Genomic DNA, 18,445 nt, shown 5'->3' with positions numbered 1-18,445 from the left:
CAGTTTTCCAACAGTATTTGTACCATTTTTATTTGTAAAAATAGCCATCTGAATGCATTGCAAGAGTAGTTTACAGTTAGGGTTCTTCATTACATTAATACAGCATTCAGTAGTCGAAAAAGTTACTAAACTGTGCTTGAGAAGATTCAGGTTGAATTCCAAGTCATTCGCTGAAGTCTTTTTCCTCATTTTGTGTGTGATGTTTACCCAAGTCCTTAATCTTCGATTTACAAAAGCAAACAACACTGACAAAACCCCACAGAAACCAGCCAACAATATTTTATATTGTTTATTACAAATGTTATGCAAAATATAACACTGGCACCAGATTGGTATCACCATGGTTTGTAAAGATATATTGCACATGCTAAAGCATAAAATATAAGACAAAACCTACAAAACATAAGATATTGGCTTTAATATGTAGATCACTGCATAAGAAATGCATAAAATTACATTTTATACACACACTCAGATTGTCACTAGTTTAAAACGCCCTTTCCTATAACACTGACCTAAGGTTTACTTTGTGTGTAATAAGAAAGCATTTTCAGCACTGCAAAAATTATACATTATTCCTATAGAAATTTAGCATATTAATTTTCATTTCAATGCAGGTAGAACATATGAAAAGAAGAAACACTTTATACATTCAAAGAAGGTCTGAAATTAAAATTTACTGGTAATATATTGCTTTTATAACACTCAAATGAAAAAGAAAAAAAAAAAAGAGACAAGTTTCACAAAACATTTCCATAATACACAAATATAAAAAGGCACTCTAATATTTCTTACATGACTAAGAATAAAAATCACAATTTTAAAAAAAAAATCATCTGCAAGATACATAACCAAGTTTCTCAACAGTACAATGGATAAACAATTCATTTCATGTGTTTGTTCTAAATCAGTCATCTGGCAGTTGTTTACTGCTCAAAAGTACCAAACACATTACGCTGCCCTTTTAGTAGCGATGAACAGAAATCCCCTGAGCTATTTCACAGCAATTTCAGGCAGTCTGGAGGTTGGAACTTGGTATTTATGAGAGAGACTTGGGACCCCGTCCTGCTGTGGTTAAAACGATCCTGCTGAACCCTCCCCAAACACCCTTTGCTTGCTGCACACACACAAGTCATCCACATACCAGAAACTGCAGGATCCGGGGTGAAGTGCAACAACTACATACGATTAACTTTTGTAAAACGTCTGCAGAAAGGCGAGGTGATTATTTACAAGAGTAAAATTATTCCCATGCTTAAATACCTGGTCTACATTACAAATCTGTTTCTAAAAGTGATAAATTATATTGCAGATTTATGTACTAGCATACAAAAAATGGGGTTCTGGTAACTGGTGAGATGTGGGATAGACCAATACTGAGCACTTCCAAGTGTCTGGCTCGTGACAGTTTTCCTCCTAAATACACCGTACTCGAAACATTACTTTCCCAATGCCCTTAAGATGCTAACAAATCCTATTTCTGGAACATTGCATACTTAGATCATTGTTAGTTTACGGAAGAGTTTAGTCTGTAATTATTAGATTTGTTTCCTAGAAGGATCAAAGTCATTCAGTGATCACCTGTGCTCTGTAACGTCATTGAGAGGCAGCAGCTCTTGCTCTACGCAATTACCAGAGTTACGAGGTATTGCAAACATACAGAAATATTTTCAATAACTCAGCGTGGTAGCAAGTAAAAATACTGAATTTTTTTAAATGGCCATTTAAAATAAGACACCATCCTCTTAGTAAAGAGGGCTGGTTTTCTCCTAATGAAGCAACTTCATGTAGGATAGAATAACTTGCTGAATTTCAGGATGAGATTTATAATCCTGCCAAGGAGCCTACCTATATCTCTGGTTAAAATAAGATTAAAAGGCTGATCCTGTGAACAGACGCCACCGAAATCTTTAGCAACTGATCTCTCCTGGCATTTTCAGTGCTTAAAGTATGGTGGTTATTGCTGTTTTTCAACTTTTAAAAGCAAAACCGTTGAGAAAATTCCATCATTAAAATGTTATTCTGTGCTATTTCTGAGGAGAAAACCAGGGGTTCAGGTGCTCTGTCATTCTGTAGAAAATATAGAGCTGAGGGAAAAGAAACGTTCACCTTCACAGACACTATTCCTTGTGACTTGTTGTTGTAAACTTTGGAAATTTTTAATGTTCAAAGAAACAATATTTAATTTTACCTACTGGTAAGGAAATCTTACTGGATTTTAGCATGGCAAAATGAACTCAATACGTAAATATTTTTCCTAATTCAAGAGCTGCAATCTGCCAACAGATTTTTAATAATTCAGTGGAACGTGGCTCAAAAGCGCAATTATAGCAAGGGCTTGGATCTCTTCCTTCTGCTCTTAAATAAGGGAAGGTGCTTTGCTTTCTGCTTTTACACTTTCTCCTTGCGTTCCATCCCAGAAAATGGGCAATCTGAAGTGCCTCAGCCCTTCCTTTTTCTGCTCAGGCCATCAGTCTTGCCTAGATTCACATTTCATTTCGCATCACGCCAAATAATACGCACAAATGCTAAGTAGGAGAACAAGCCATAGGTTATTTTTCCTGGCCATTTGTTTCATTTCAAATAAATATCAATTCATTTACATTAAAAGCATATAAACATATTCTTTTGTCTGAACAAAAAAACCAACAACCAAACAAACTGTGGTCAACACATCATCAGTTACAAATGTCAACTTGAAACCTGCGTCGTAAAATGTAAAGTTCGCTCAAGATTATTCATTACCACAAAAGTTTATGTTTTATGGTTTAGAAAAACTACTTCATTATGTCACTCACATTTGAAGAAAAAAAAATAGTAGCAAAGTCTTCCATTTAATTACTGAAGCATTTTGGTCCTCTTGGTACAGCTGGTTGATAGCTTTTTGTTTAGTTTTAGTTTTTGTTTACAAAGTCTCATCCTTCCTTTTGTACATCAGTTGCAGAGGAGGGTCGTGGTCCATTTGACCTAGAAACTTTGGCAGAAGGAGTAAACATATTCACAAAGTTGACATTGCTTTAAAAGCTGGTGACAACAGGCTTTTTTAGCATGGGTTTCCCATCTCCTGCATGGTACACTGGGATCTGGGCTTTCAACTTTTCGTGTTAGGCTTTCATTGCTTTGCCTTTGCTCTGTTAATCCAAACACTGGCAAAAGTATTTTAAAATTTGATACTGTTTGCAGTAAAAATAAGTTCTTTTAGCATAGAAAAGGAAAAAACAAATCCATTTGAGTTGGCAAGTCATTATAAATTGTTACATAGGCCTTTTTCTACACCTGATATTTCCCCTCCCCAATTGTTTTTCCCTGGTAGTAGATTCATGGTTAATGGCTAAGGTGACACAAACATCTAATGACCGTAATGCTGTAGTGCAAATCAACTGTACATGCTTGTGCTGAATTGAAAAAAAAAATAAGGGCCAAGTGATTTTAATTTTACACAAGTGCTTCCACCAATGCCTTTGGGAAAATATGGTAAGACAAGCAGAATTTGGCCTAGAGAGTTTATAACTATATTTTTCTAATTGTGTGCTGCAACTAAGAACTGTAAAAAGTGCCTTCTGTAGGCTTAAGTGCTTAATACATGCAGGATGTGAAAGGTTTCGTTTCCTGTAGAAAAGTAATACAGGCAGTTTTAAGATTTACAATTTCACCTTTGGTTTGTATTAAAAAAAAAAAGAAAGAAAAATAAAATCTAATTAACAGAGCCCCTGGAAGCAGGAAACAGACAAACAGAGGAAAGGGGTGATGCTCAAATCGATGAAGGCTACACTGGAAATACTAATGAGCTAAATGTACAGATAAAGCATTTGAGAACTTTTTACAAACAGTTCCCTGTCTATTTGTGCTGTCGAAAAAAGGCATCTTCCCTTTTTCTACTTAAAAGAAGAGGTAGAGACTTTCCACAGGGGCACTTCGGGCCTAAAGCAAACATGAGGAAGCTGAAAAGCTGCAGAACATTGATGGGATTATGTTCTGAGAAATCCCTCTAACTTTTGTTATTTAAAGGCTTGATTCTCCTCAACACTCCAAATCTTTGAATACCTACTTGTCAAGAATAATAGTTAAGAATGTAGCCATGGGATTTAAGCTGTTTAAAAAGACAAAAATAAAGCTGAAATGAAATCATAATGAAAAAAAAAAAAAGGTTTTGAATACCAAAAGGTCAAAATGTTTCAGAATCCGAATCATTTTCATTGTATCCATCCTCTGTTCCTACGTCATTACTCAAGGGCTTATTGTAAGAGTTAATGCTACTCAGACTGGAGCCATCGCAGAGATGCGTCCTGCCCAAATTGTCTTTTTTAAAACAAACGAAGTTGAAAGCCGTCATTGAACTGGAAGGAGAAAAAGGCATCATGGTAGCCAAAATGAGTGCCAGGCAGTCAGCCACGTCTTTGTTAGGAGCGCAAGCCAGGGCTGGCGTATGACCTGGGCACAAACGCAGACAAGGCAACGGTTAGTACTGCGGGAACCGCCAGCGGCACCCGGCATTCCTCAGATACATCTCTACGTGACGTCGGGAGCAGGAGATGTATGTTCGGTACAATCATGCCAGGCAACAGGGGTATGTTACTTATTTTAAATTAGACATGCTGGGGCAATACACACTTTACGGAGCATTTAAATCAATGTGACCGCAACAAGCGCTATTTTTTTTTTTTAAATCAGGCAGCAAACAGACTTTACAATATGAATAAAAGCATTTGCTAAACACAGGTCTATGGCACAGGCAGTGGGATGGGTACAGAACAGGGGGAGTACAGCAACAGGGACAGAAACCAGCTTCGGTTTCTGTGCGTATGAACAAGTCTCATTCTGAGAACAATGACTTCCGTTAGAACATAAAACATATTAGTTTAAAAAACATTTTGAAGTAGTAAGCAAATGATTTTAAAGACTAATCAGTTGAGTATCTCCTCAACTCAGAAAGCAATTTATTTAGGAATTAAATTAGGAGATAAATTAATTAGACCGGTGCACGTGGTAAATGTATAGCAGGTATGACTACATGGGTGTTTAGTTACCCAAATTTACATTATGTTAGAATAATGTCTGTATTCAGAAAGTATGGCATACACTTTAAATACAAAGTTAATATTCTCCAGATATCAGTAAAACAAAGAACTGGGGAGCTACTAAATGCTGCTCTTCACTGCAGTTTAACATGGCTCCTATCCAAGCTCTGCCCCTAAAGCAGCTCTGCCCATATAGAAATCTTGGACAGCAGTAAGCTGATGACACTTGCTCTCTATCCATTTTACTGGCTGCTGTTTAGTACTCCAGCACTTCACAACAAATCTTCCTTTATACCAAGAGCAAACACATTCTTTTGAAGATGGCTAAAGCTGAGAACGCCTGCGGGGCAGAGCAGTTTGGTGGACAAACCTCGGTACAGGTTTGTACCAAACCACCCACATTTAAGCACTGACTGCAGCGAACGGACTTCATCTTCCACAGAGTTCCAAGTGTGAATATTCCTTAGAGATGTATTTATACTAAGAGTGCACTTACATTTCTCTCTTTTAAACTGCATACACAGTTGTTCCTGGAATAATTGTGTATAAAATTTAAACTTGATTTTCACTCCGTACATACATTCAAATTAGCTGGATCTGTATGTACAATTTTAGCGATAAAAACTGTGGTTAGAAACTAGGCTGGTTCATTTTCCTGTCCCCATCTCTAAAATGAGGTTGTGGCCCAGGTGGCTTCAGTGGGACTCATTCATGCAAGTATATCTAGGAAGCGTTTGGTTAATAGTAAATACTCACCACTCAATTCTTTTAATCCATAGATCTCAAATATCTTGCAATGATGGGTGAGTGTTATTATTGAAACGTTACAGATATGGGAAGATGGAGGTACCGAATTGTTACATAAATGCCATGAAGTCAGTATTTTAAGAAAGACCAGCTTATTTCAGGAAGACATTTTTGCAAACATTAATTACAGAAGCACAGCCCTTATGGGCTTTACAACGTTTACGGAAGGACTTCATTGAGATCTGAAACAGAATTACCAGATTCATTAACTAATCGTGTATTTTATGAGGCAACAGTAAATTACTTGTATCTTGGATTAAGCCAGACAATTTGTAAGCACAAGCTTTGATCTCAGAATGAACTAGGACACAATCAAACATATGTTGATGGTTTTCTTCCTACCCATTAAAACATGCGCTGATTGAATGCATAATCCTTAATTCTTCTGCAAGGCGTCAGAATTATCCGGTGCCACTTGCATGTTTAGGAAATTCAAGTTACCACTGCACTCGAGCATTAAAAAAGACTAGCTGTTGACAGTACATGCAAAATGAACAGTAAAAGGGACTGCCGTGATGTTTGGAATACATTTTTATATTAAAGAAAAACAAATAGTATCTTGATTCTTTTTTTAATGGGTACTCACACAGCTCATTGTCTGTTCTTGGAAGGATAAAAGCATCAATAATACCTATCATCAGTTTCTAAATCTATTCCTTTTGTCTGTTGTAAAATTACCTGTTGGGTTTTACAGATTGTCAAAGTGTCTTATTTACTTACCATTTTCATCTACTGCGAGGACACATGCCCCTTTGGCCAGCAGCTCTTCAACCACCATCTTTAAGCCATTTCGGGCAGCAATATGGAGAGGTCTACAAAGACAAAACAACTACATTCAAGAGCACTTTAAAACAGGCTTTCTAAATAAAGGTAGATAATGCTTCAAGCCTACCCGACATCTGAAAGAGAATGTTTTCCTTTTTTGCATCATTACAATTATATTGTAGAAATTAAATTATAGTACGGCCTTTAAAATAATCCTCATGCTCCACATCTATAAAACATACGTGCAAGACAAAGATAATTACCTTTACAAACACATGGATTGCTTAATACTTAAGGCTTTCTTTAAAAGCTCTCATTTTCCCACTGTTTGCAGGACACAATTGAAATTTAAAAGGAAAATGGATCTAAGACTGAAGAAATGCCTTCGTTCCATCCTTCATGCTGCCTACTACAGACGGTTCAAAATTACCGTATTGTCTTTTTATCCTTGAATACTCAATAGCTAATCTCTGTTACCAACTGGGAAAAAAGGGAGGTTGGACTAGATGACCTTTGAAGGTCCCTTCCAACCCAAACTATTATATGATTCTATGAAATTAAAAATAATCACTGGTTCGCTCCCTTTGTGGGACAACACCCAGTGCCCCTGCTTGGGGACAGCTAGTGGAACAAGAAAAACAACTCCATATTGGAAGAGGGAAAAAGGGCTGAGATGGAATGAATTCTACTGCAAACATTAGATGATCTACCACCTGAACTCGTGACTGAATCTCCTCCTGTGGGATTCCCCATTTCCAGTCAAACAGCTGCAGCCGGAGTAAGAAAATCGATGGTTCTACCTCTGCTGATAATGTATGGTATGGACAGGAGTTGCACATAAGCTATCACCTAAAAAAACCTCCGAAAATTAACTGTACCCACCTGAAGTCTAAATAAATTATCTAGGTTTAAGGTGAAGCTCAAAAAGCTAGGAAATACCAGATGTATACTTACGCATTCACATGATTAATAGACACTTGGACGCAGCCTTCAAATAAATGACCTCATATAATTTTTACGCCAAGCCACGTATAGAATTGGCATAAAAGGAACCAAATTAACAATGAAAATGCAATACAAATCTAGTCTTTTCAAGGGCAAGCACTCAAAAACATCAGAAATTAACTGTTCTATGGAAAAATCTGAGACGTGAACTTGAAATGATAAATCAGAATCTGCTGGTAAGTCAACTGAACTTGAGAGGTTCAGGCTATACTTACGTCTGCAATGCATTATTTTTTGCATTAATAAGGCTCTGTTCTTGTATCTTGTCAAGTATTAACAAGGCACATTTTTCATTACCCTGTAGTTGAGAAAAAACCAAACCAAACAAACAACAAAAAACCAAAAGGTGTTACTTTGTTGAAGAGTTTGAAATTGAAGCAAAAGAAATGTTACAAATAGAAGTGAAATTTAATAACTCAACTTGAAATACATGTTACTCAGCTTATAAGGATGCCTTTCTAATAAGCTACTACAAAATCCCCTTCAGTATGAGACCTCTAACAACGAAACCTTGGCAATAATACAGCTCTGGGCAGTATTTGTGATACTGCTCCAGCACAGCAAGTTGCAGATGCTCATCCTACAGCCCTGGCAGGTGAAGGACCTCGAGAATTCAGCGAGGCTCACGTGTCTGCAGAAACTGGAGCAATCCTATCACCCTGGAATCCCATCTGTGAACAGCAGTCAAAGAAAAAGCCCCAGAGAGGGAATCCCATTAATGTTTTCTCTTGCACAAACAGCAGTAGCAATTGGTATTAAGAGGAAGTAAGGGTGGGAAAAGACACCACCACCAATCTAATCAATGCCTCTGGTTTTACTGCTGCAGACCATGAGGGAAAATTCTGGGTTCTTTCCGCAGAAATTGGAGAATAAGAAACAAGAATACTTTTTAATTTTTCTTTGCCACTGAGTCTATGTTAAGCTCTTTTCCAGTGAGATTATTTGGTAAAATCTCAAAGGGTTTTCCATCACTTCTCTTAGTTTTCCTTCCTCATGTTTCAGCTCTCATAAGAGGCATCCTTGTTTCTCAATTCACTAAAACTTGACATAGACTTGAGTAAAAGTTTGGAACAACATTCCCTTCCTCACCACAACTTTGACCATTACATTTCCATTGCAGAAAACCATCCAGGAGCATAAACACACACACATATAGACTGTGAAGAGAACAGAACCACACACAGGTCTTCAACTTACTTTACTGCTAGCCAAGTGCAAACATGTGTTCAACTCCTTATCCTTTAACGTCAGGTCAGCCTTGGCAACGTTCACCAAAAAGTCTGAAGTATAGAATAGAAATCAATGAAAAAACAATGGGCAGACGAACATGTGAAAACAGAGGGAAAAAAATTACTATTTCAATATACGTGTGAATACACACTCGTCAATGAAGCCTTTATGTGATGTAAACTTTATGAACATGAACTGAAAATAAGGAATGAGAACAGACTAATCAGCCAGCAAAGGCAAAGCTAATAGCTGATTCACAGCGCCTCAAACATATATTCATTTATTTACAAACTTTGCCATCTGCAAATAAGCAAGTTCTGCCTGAATCGCCCTCTCTGGAGAAAAACTGTGGATCTTGTTTTGAGAGGGCGAAGTGGATTTATAAATATATAATAAATAATATATAATCAATAATAAATCTAGAAATATTAATTATTAATAACTAATTACTATATGATTAATAATTAAATGTGACGGTAAAATAGATGCAATATATAAAAATATAAAAAATGAGTCTGTGCTGTTAAAGCTAGAGAAAAGAGAATTCTGTTAAGCCAATATGACCCTAATCTGTGTGTCTATAGTATACAGTCTAGCCTGGAAAAAGCAGCTGCCGAGAGCTGCCGTTTCAAGAATAGGACTTCCTATAGTAGAGCAGAAAAAAGGTTATACAATCTTTTTCACATATGTAATTTCACTGGTCCATAAAATCAAGGAAGTGAACAGGAGAACAGAATTGCTACTCCCCTCATGCTCTTCACAGTGTGCTCTTAGAAGGAAATAAGACTCAAGTATTTTATTGCTGAGAAGCAAAAGAAATTTTTTACAGATATAAAGGTAGCTTCTTACAGCCATCCACACAGTTTATTGTATTTGTCTTCATTCATTTTCACGAGCGGAAAACAACGCCTGGCTGTTTGGGACAGGAACCGCAGTAGCTCTCGGCCGTACGTACCCACCGCGCCGAGGTGCCCGCCGTGCGCCGCCGTCATGAGCGGCGTCCTGCCCGCCTGGTCGGCCGCGTTCACCTGCGCGCTGTGGCTCAGCAGCAGCTGCAGACACTCCACGTGGTCCCCGAAGGCGGCTGCGTGGAGGGGCGTCCTGCGGGGACACCAACGGCAGCACAGCTGTTGCTAAACAACGACAATATTTCTCTTTTCCCAAGAACTGCAAACGCCAAGATCTCCTAATTTCTTTATTTTTCCTACAAAACTTAAAAGTTATCACCAGGGGAAAGTTATATGTGTTAGTTATACTAGCAGCATCTGAAATAAGTTAAATAACATCTACAGTCTCTGTCCTGATGCAATAGAAGCTTGAAAGAAAGGGAAGTAGAAGGTGGATGTGACAGCGTGGAGATACAAGACCATGGAGAATCTCATATTAGCAGCATATTTATTTTAGCGGAGCATACTGTCTAATATGAAAAGCAGTACAATCCCTCATTTTTATTCATCTGATTTTATTTTACAATGAGAGTGGTAAAATACTGGCCCGGGGTGCCCAGAGAGGTGGTGGATGAACCATCCCTGGAGGCATCATCTCAGGCCAGGCTGGACGGGGCTCTGAGCACCCTGAGCTGGTGCAGATGTCCCTGCTCATGGCAGGGGGGGCACTGGGTGGGCTGGGAAGGGCCCTTCAACCCAAACTATTCTGTGATTCCATGATATTTTTTTAACAAGCCTAAGATGGGAAGAACTATCAGAAAAGAACAGATCCATTGCTTAAGAAGACTAAAATATTTTAAGTTGTAGTCAGAGATACTGCAGCAACAAGCTGCTATAAGAGCATTACTATAAAATGCAGAAGGAACTTTATCCATTTTGAAGGTTACCAGTTTCCACAAGACTGAAACACTAGAATTCATTTGCTGTCTCCCCCTGGTACTTGGGATCTGAAGCGTGACTAACAGAGATGAAAGATGGTGCACAACCCAGCTCACCGTGTCACTCCAGTTTCTGCTTATCAGTAAAGGTGAGGTGGTCTTACCCTTACAGGAGTAACTAATCACCATTACTTAAGGTCTTGAATTTGTTTTAATTAATCTCTTGCTGTATCAGTATTATTCTGCTGCATAGATATTTTCAGATGTGTGCCCTGGAAGTGCTAACATAACATTCAAGCATTTAAATAAATACTTTGGTATGTGTACATACCACATCATTTAGCAAAGATAAACGTGTTTAAATATTTAACAAAGAAAACAGGTTTGGGGAAGCAGCCCATAGTCATTGCTGTTCTAAACAAACAGAATACTATTTCTTTTGTATTTCTTTTTACATGTGCTATGAAATGGAACACTTCATAGTATTCTTGCTTCATGTGAGCCACAATTTAACTGTGTTGCAGTGTAAACTGCTGTCTGAAAGAGTCAGGACGATAAATCTGAGCTCAGCTCTACTGGATAAGGGTTAGTTCCAGAGGTTCAGAAAGAATTATGAAAAATACTAGAGGGATTCATGAAGGTGAAGTGCCATTTGTTTAGGAAACTCTTACCTTCCTTTGTCATCTTTGCAGTTGACAATGCTGGCATCGATGGCTCCGATGAGCAGTGATGCACAGTTTTCATGATCATTGATTCTGCCAAAGAAATACACTTTCAAAAAGGTAAAAGGTCTACATCTTGTCCCACTTCCCAATATTCATTTATTTCACTTCCCAGTAATACTTTCAATTGGTTCTTTAGAAGTTATCCTAACATACCGTTGCCTTAATGCTTTTAGTCACGTTTCTGATTATTCGTCATCTTTCCATTTAACCAAACTGCCTCTGCCACCAGGAATTTCAGGCTCTAAAGCAAAGCTGATCCTGCAATTCACTATGCACAAAGGCAATTGCAGCTCAAACCTAGGATTAAAACCTTAATACCTTCAAAATCCTTTAGTCTGAATGTCAAACACACCTGGATCTGGAAAGCACTCAGTCACAGATAGCTACTTACAAAGCTTTATTCTAATATTTCAGGTACTGAAAGCCGCATCTCTTCCAACTCACACGTCTTTTCCTTGATGGATGTACTCAATTAATACTCTTGCTGATTATTGTCAATTTGTCTCATTTCATTATGAAAACGAACAGCGTTTAGTAACAGTATTGGACATATAGTATAGCTAACACATACCTATGTTTTCATTTTAAATTTGGCACAGGTCTGTAGTTGTAAGCAAGGGAAAAGAAACCAAAAAGGAAGCAGAAATGCAGCTATTTAATTGCACATCAGCATTCCATCAAATAGCCTAAATGTATTAAATTTATGCAAAACCACTTTATTCTGCCACTTTTTCAGCAGAAGTCTTACTATAAGCCCAATTTTATGACCAGCTTTAAACTTATTCGCAAATAATCTAAAAACAAAGAAAAAAAAAATATAAAGCTTTCTTCTCATACTGCTACTTTTTCCAGACCTATCCTAAAGCATTTGTTACTGGAGATTTCTACTTACACAGCACAGTGCAATGGAGAGAAGCTATTACCATAGAATGTGCGGAAAAGTTTTTGTTCCAATAGTACCTCGATGCAGTTTTCATGACCTGTAAGAGACCAGAAATGTCACAGCGTTGCACAAAGCAAGTCATTCACTTAATCCATATTAGGCTTACACAGATTAGAGTTTAACACTAAATTCAAAGTTGAGCACAATGTGTATATGGACTCCTATGTCATAAAATAATAAACAGGTGGGGTTTTTTTTTGGTTTTGGTTTGAGGTTTTTTATAGCGGAAGCAAGATACCCTGTTTCCCTAAGAATAAGAGCTACCCCAAAAATAAGCCCTAGTATGATTTTTCAGGATTTTTGAGGATGCTCAAAATATAAGACCTACTTCAAAAATAAGCCCTAGTTACAGTTCATTTAAAAAGTCAATTTAAATAGTGTCCAGGCAGCTATACATGTAAAAGGTAAGCATCTTTTGGAGCAGAAATTGTATAAGACCCCATCTTATTTTTGGGGAAACAGGGTATATCCAGGCTTCATTTTGAGCTTCGCAAAATGTTAGGCTGCTTTGTTACCATGTTTCCCTAAAGCTGAGGCCACATGTGAACAGAAGTCCCCAGGTAGAAGCTCACCGTTGTAAGAAGCCCAGTGCAGCGGTGTGTAACCTTGATTATCTTTCAGACCGCAGTCTTCCTCGGAAAGTGCTACCTGCAGTAATTCGCTCAGCCAAGTGGCGTGACCCCGAGCTGCCGCAAAGTGCAGAGGTGTTCTGCCTCTGGCGTCTTTACATAAAATAGATACTTCTTTCTCTAACAGCATCTGAACACACTCTTCGTGCCCAGTCATGATCTGATAACAAAGAAATGAGGAAAGAGGTTGACATAATATAGAATATGACTGATGCCTGTGAACGCGAAAGGGCCTGGATGGCATTCAGAAGGCAGAGATGAAAGCTCCTTTGCTCCTGTGAGTACCTATGATAACAGATACACCAATGTGTATTTGGTACTGTCTTGCAAAGGTGTTGCTTCCTAGTCTGTGCAAGGAGACTCCACTAAGTTAGGCACAAAAGCAAGGGGGAGTTTAAGACTATGGGAACAGGCGAACAAGGGGTGTGGTTCAGGGAACCAGCATCTGGCTTCTCAAAACCACATACAAATGTGAGAGAAGAACCAAGGAAAAAAATACCAAGAATATAATCAGAAATAGGAAAAGCAGCTGCCATCAGTGCCCTCTGTGTCATCCATAGGTTAGCTCTGGTATCTCGGTCATGTTCATGTATTGCTACCAATACAGAACAGAAATGTTATGCCATAGCTGTTATTACAGAAGGTGTTGGACTCCTAAGCTGAACTGCTCACTGAAGTGATCATAAAGTTCTGCATAAATATCAGCTCTTGCATCAACTTCATATCAGATAAGAAGCAGACTCCTAGGAAAGATGAGATCTGCCTCGAGTTGCACTGCCTCCAGATCAAAACCTAAGGCTTACTTATTTACACCATCCTCCCCAAGAAAAATGAAAAGAACTGCTGGGCAGTTCTTTTAAATAAATTGTTTTCAGAATTCATAAGGTGCTGTGTCCGAAGAATAGTCACTGCTTTTCCAAAATGTCTAGAGCCAAGAAAAACTGGCCTAATAGTCTTTCATCTAATTAATTAAGTGAATGTGACATAAAGTCAAAAGCAGAGTGTTACTTAGAGCAGATCTGTCCTGCTTTTTACCATAGTGACTGTGTTTGGTCAGGTTTCCAGTCATTTACAGTATTCCCCACATTCAATATCCCTGTATTCATAGGTGAGTTGTAGCCACAATAAAACAAATAATTAAGAATGCTAAAAATGAAGTCACCCCTCGGTGTAAAGCTGTGCATCCCAGGAGATCAGCTGCATCTACACATGCTTCTTTTTCAAGTAATAAAGAAACAGCATCAACGTGCCCATATGCCACGGCAAGCATTAGCGGGGTTCTAGAAAAAAAACAGAAACAACCAACAGTGCACAACAGTCGGAGCTATAAAATGACATACAACTTGCCACTGCTGAGATAAAGGAATACAGAAATCAGGAAGCCTTGCATTTCTCTCTGTTCCTACCCACAAACCTGGTTCTTTCACCACACTCATCTACACAACACCCAAGCAAAGACCTTTTGTATGAAACCATTGAAACGTTTAACAATCGACTACAACAACTGAAAGAGAAACAAACATGTTTGTGAGCAGTTTACAGAGCAACATCATTCAAGACGATCTTAATAACCTACAATTATTGTCACCTCCAGCAACACATGAGCTTTCCAATACCCAAGTGTTGTGAATGAATGTCCCTGCTAGTTCCCAAGATGACAACCACCCAAAACGTTTCTTTTGCAAATGCTGCAATTGCCTAAAGGAGATGAAGGGACATGAGGAAAATATTCAAGCCAAAATTTGGACTAAAATATCTTCCTTTATTTTTTCTGAAAGGGATCTATTCTCCTTCCATTTCCAGATAAGGCTAATACCATTTAAAATTATATGCATAGTCAGATATGGTCCAGACACCTCAAATGAGTTTTTAAAACCATTCATATTTTCACTTTAAAAATAGAATTTATTCTCCCTATACAACTGTCACTTAATGAGAAGTGAAATTTTTGTAGGGACATCTCAGATTCATGTGTCACCTCAGATAAACGTTCTGTCTCACTGAACCAGCCCTATATACCAACTAAACCCTGAAACAGAAATGTTTTAGAAGGCAAAAGGCTCTATAGAAGCATCTCAGGACCTTGTTAGTTTTTATTGAATCTGGCCTCAGCATCTATGAAAAATTGTTTAAAGTACAAAGCAAAGGCTGAGCTTAATGACTAATCCTTTCCACATGGCTTAGATCAACTGAATGGGAGCTTTGTAATCTCTGCCAAATTCTAGAAGGAGAGGTGCGGAAAATACAGTATTGCAAATAAACGCCCTGGCTTTTTTATACGAAATCTGAGACGTGATTTGAATCATGGAGCTGAAAGGAAACCATCACAAAGCAAACTTACTGTCCTTTGGCGTCTGTCACGTCAGGGTTGTCTGCAACTTCCAGCAACAACCGTAAACAAGGTGTGTGGCCGTTAATGACTATAAAGAAAAAAAAATGCTTAATTAAAATATGTTTAATTTCTGATAGTTTTCCATTGGAAAGCATACAGATAAGAAATTTCTTTATAAAGAAGGAAGCTATTCCACGACATAAGAAATTAATATTCCCACAATTTGCTTTTAACTTGTGCTGATGAAACGGTGAGCTCAGTAAGTAAGGTGATGATTAGTTCTCTTACATATAAAAATCCTCAATGAGCAAACCAGAAATCCTGATTTTCACCACTGAGTTACCTACACACCACCTGTGTCACACCATTCTGGCAGAGAAATGGGAGGACATCGTCACATTTAAATCATTCATCCAAAAATAAACTTAGTTGCTCTACTCAGAAAAAGAAAAGACATTTTTAGCTATGCTCCCGACGCCTTTAGGGAAGGGAGCTCTGCAGAATCCTGCGATCCAGCCCCCGCGGCAGGTCTCCTTAAGCGTCGTGTTCTGCGCTTGGGCTTGTGTAACGAGCAGGAATGAAGGCAAACACGTTGGAAGGGGTGGGCACACGCCTGCTCCTTTCCTTGCAGTGCACAGGAAATACATGCAAGTTTTCACTTCTGTGTGTGCAAACGCGCACTGCCAAGCCAGCGATTGATTCGGCAAGAACTCTGATTGATTTCTCAAAATGTGCCGATTTACCTCCTACAGTTGCATTGCAAATAAGAAACGTTGGATACTAGGGTGGCACCGCAGCAAGTTTTCGATAGGTGGCATCGTTCTTTGCTAAAACACTCCTAACCAAAATGTACTGTTACAAAACAGTGTAATCAAAATCGTCAGACTGCAAGTGGCTTTTCATAATGGTTGGAGATTAAAAGTTTTATTCCTGAGCTGCTTTCCACAGAACTCTGCATAGCTCTTGATCTAAGTGTTGGCTTAACAGATATTTATCCAAAGTGCACTTGTCTCCCGTTTTAAAACCTCCAAATTCATGCCAGTGATATATTTCCTTTACTAAGAGGTCAAATATTCAACCTGTCTGTGCAGTATTTTTCCTTCTTAAGGTACATGTTTTCTTTCGTGTCTCATTTCTGCAGGCAGCGCCTTCTTGTGTCTTGCCTATTTTTTTCCCCTTTTTTAAATACACAACTCATTTTGTTTAACTGCAGATTTAAAGAACATCTTGCTTGTATCCCTGGGAGATTTTTAAAATCTTATCAGATTTAAAATCTAATGTTTTCTTTTATTTTCTTCAGTACTGCACACAAAATTGATAATAGCCTGTTTGACCTTATGCTTCCAGGTTGCACTTGTATGATCATGCACAGAAAGCAAACTGATATTAGAGGTATATTCATTTTAATCTAAGCAAAATTAAAACATAAACAGAAAGACAATTAAGTCTGGCCTAGAAAACAGTTGTTATCCAATGAAGTATTAATTTTACTTCTCACTAGAGGTCACTGCTCTGCTGTACTGAGCCCCTTGGTGAAGAGTCAGAGGAGCAACGTTCCCTTTGGCATCTCTGTGTATTTATCTGACAGGTACAAATTAAACAATAACCTTTAAATAAATGGCAAATTCCACATTTTCCAGTTAATTATGCACATGGCATAATTACCACTCAACACATGTGGAACGGAGCAGACTCGCCGCAACAGCACGTTCACCAGCTAGCTCAGGAAGAGGATTATGTCTGAAAGGGGGTGAATTTCTGCAGTGTTGCCCTTGCAAAAAAGTTGAATGTTTTGAACCCCAGGACAATTTCATCACCAATGAGAGCATACCTGTATTTTCAACCATTCTTCCTCAGGAGAAGCAGTGAGGCAAGTGTTCTCTCTTTCCTTGATTTTTTGGCTGAAGAACCATTAAGAGGGGAAACATCGCGCATCTTAAAGAGTAGGTGGTAACAGCGAGGAAAAAAGACCGAGGAAATGAAAGAGAAGAAGAGAAGAGAGGAGAGGCCACAAGCATGGCAGAAGCGCACGCTCACCCGAGGCGTGGAGGGGGGTCCTCTTGGTGATGTTGTCTTTCACGGTGACAGAAGCGCCCTGGCTGATGAGAGCTTCCACGCACTCTGCGTGTCCTTTGAACGCCGCCAGGTCCAGAGCAGTGCGGCCCTTCTCGTCCTTGATATCCAGATCGACCAGAGACTGGAGAAGTACCTCCAAGGCTTGGTGGTGACCATTATAGGCCTAGAAATATGCACACAATTCTCATCTTCCAAAGACTTTCACGTCAAACATAAAATCCGTCATTATCACAGTCTCCTAAATACAGTAGAAATAACACAGTTTTCTTGATTTCTTATGACTCTTTCTTCCACTTGATTTTCCCAAATTAGACTGTAGCCAGGAAACTAAGCCCGTTTTGGTGCAGGTTGCTGGCTTTCTGGGTCCAGGTGTCAACATTGGTGTCAACACCACCAGACCTGGAGACAGATGACCACAGGCACCCCAATATATGGGAGGCTTTGAAATGAATGTCAGAGACACTCCAGGGTGGCTGCAATTGAACTGTGAAATTGGGATGTTTTATGGAAGAACCTGGTTTTATTACATCTAGGCCTACATCCCTTCCCAGCTTTTTCAAAACAAGGCTATGATTAAACCTGCTGCAAAGACAGACATTAAGGAATTATTCGAGGAGATAATGATCAAACAGTTTGCACATCTCATACTTACAGCTAAATGCAAAGGACTTTTCATAGCTGCAGAATCTGATTCCTCAAATATATTGTTGGTTTTTTCCAGGAGCTAGGGGGAAAAGAAAATAAAAGGCTTTCAAACATCTTTGCATCAGACAAGGTAAATTCTCATGGACCATAAAACTATAAAACTCTCCAAAGAGGCCCGTGAAAGCCTATGGTAGGGGCAGAGCTGACCTGCCTGCACCACACGATGGCTTACCCTAACCTTGGAGCTATGCCTGAACTTTTGGTGTAACAAATCAGTCTTTAGTAGACCTACATCAAGGACAAATTTATTCCAAAATCAAACCGAAATACAAGCTAGTATTAACAACACATAAGGTGTCACAAATCTCTTGTTACAGTGTCACTAACCTAAATCCTACGAAAAAGCTAGAAATTTAAACATTTTTATTTATTTGTGTATTTTGTG

At 38.6% G+C, this 18,445-nt stretch overlaps 1 protein-coding gene across 1 annotated transcript in view; it reads right to left on the bottom strand.

Annotated features, from left to right (window-relative positions):
- Nucleotides 1–3,400: 3,400 nt before the first annotated feature.
- ANKRD44 (ankyrin repeat domain 44) overlaps nucleotides 3,401–18,445 on the bottom strand; it is an 87,053-nt gene continuing 72,008 nt past the window's right edge. The window contains exons 17-28 of the mRNA XM_080347118.1: nucleotides 18,008–18,079; nucleotides 17,317–17,518; nucleotides 15,289–15,367; nucleotides 14,110–14,227; nucleotides 12,891–13,107; nucleotides 12,268–12,355; nucleotides 11,322–11,405; nucleotides 9,781–9,926; nucleotides 8,793–8,875; nucleotides 7,811–7,893; nucleotides 6,546–6,637; nucleotides 3,401–4,431 (exon numbers count right to left, since the gene is read on the bottom strand). Of these exons, the coding sequence (XP_080203244.1) occupies nucleotides 4,166–4,431; nucleotides 6,546–6,637; nucleotides 7,811–7,893; nucleotides 8,793–8,875; nucleotides 9,781–9,926; nucleotides 11,322–11,405; nucleotides 12,268–12,355; nucleotides 12,891–13,107; nucleotides 14,110–14,227; nucleotides 15,289–15,367; nucleotides 17,317–17,518; nucleotides 18,008–18,079 (1,530 nt within the window). The 3' untranslated portion in view covers nucleotides 3,401–4,165. The remainder of the gene's footprint in view (nucleotides 4,432–6,545; nucleotides 6,638–7,810; nucleotides 7,894–8,792; nucleotides 8,876–9,780; nucleotides 9,927–11,321; nucleotides 11,406–12,267; nucleotides 12,356–12,890; nucleotides 13,108–14,109; nucleotides 14,228–15,288; nucleotides 15,368–17,316; nucleotides 17,519–18,007; nucleotides 18,080–18,445) is intronic.

Source organism: Nesoenas mayeri (assembly GCF_963082525.1).
Source record: "Nesoenas mayeri genome assembly, chromosome: 6".
In the NCBI taxonomy this organism is placed as follows: domain Eukaryota; kingdom Metazoa; phylum Chordata; class Aves; order Columbiformes; family Columbidae; genus Nesoenas; species Nesoenas mayeri.
Note: the sequence above shows the minus strand (reverse complement) of the source record. Positions and strands in the feature narration are given on the sequence as shown.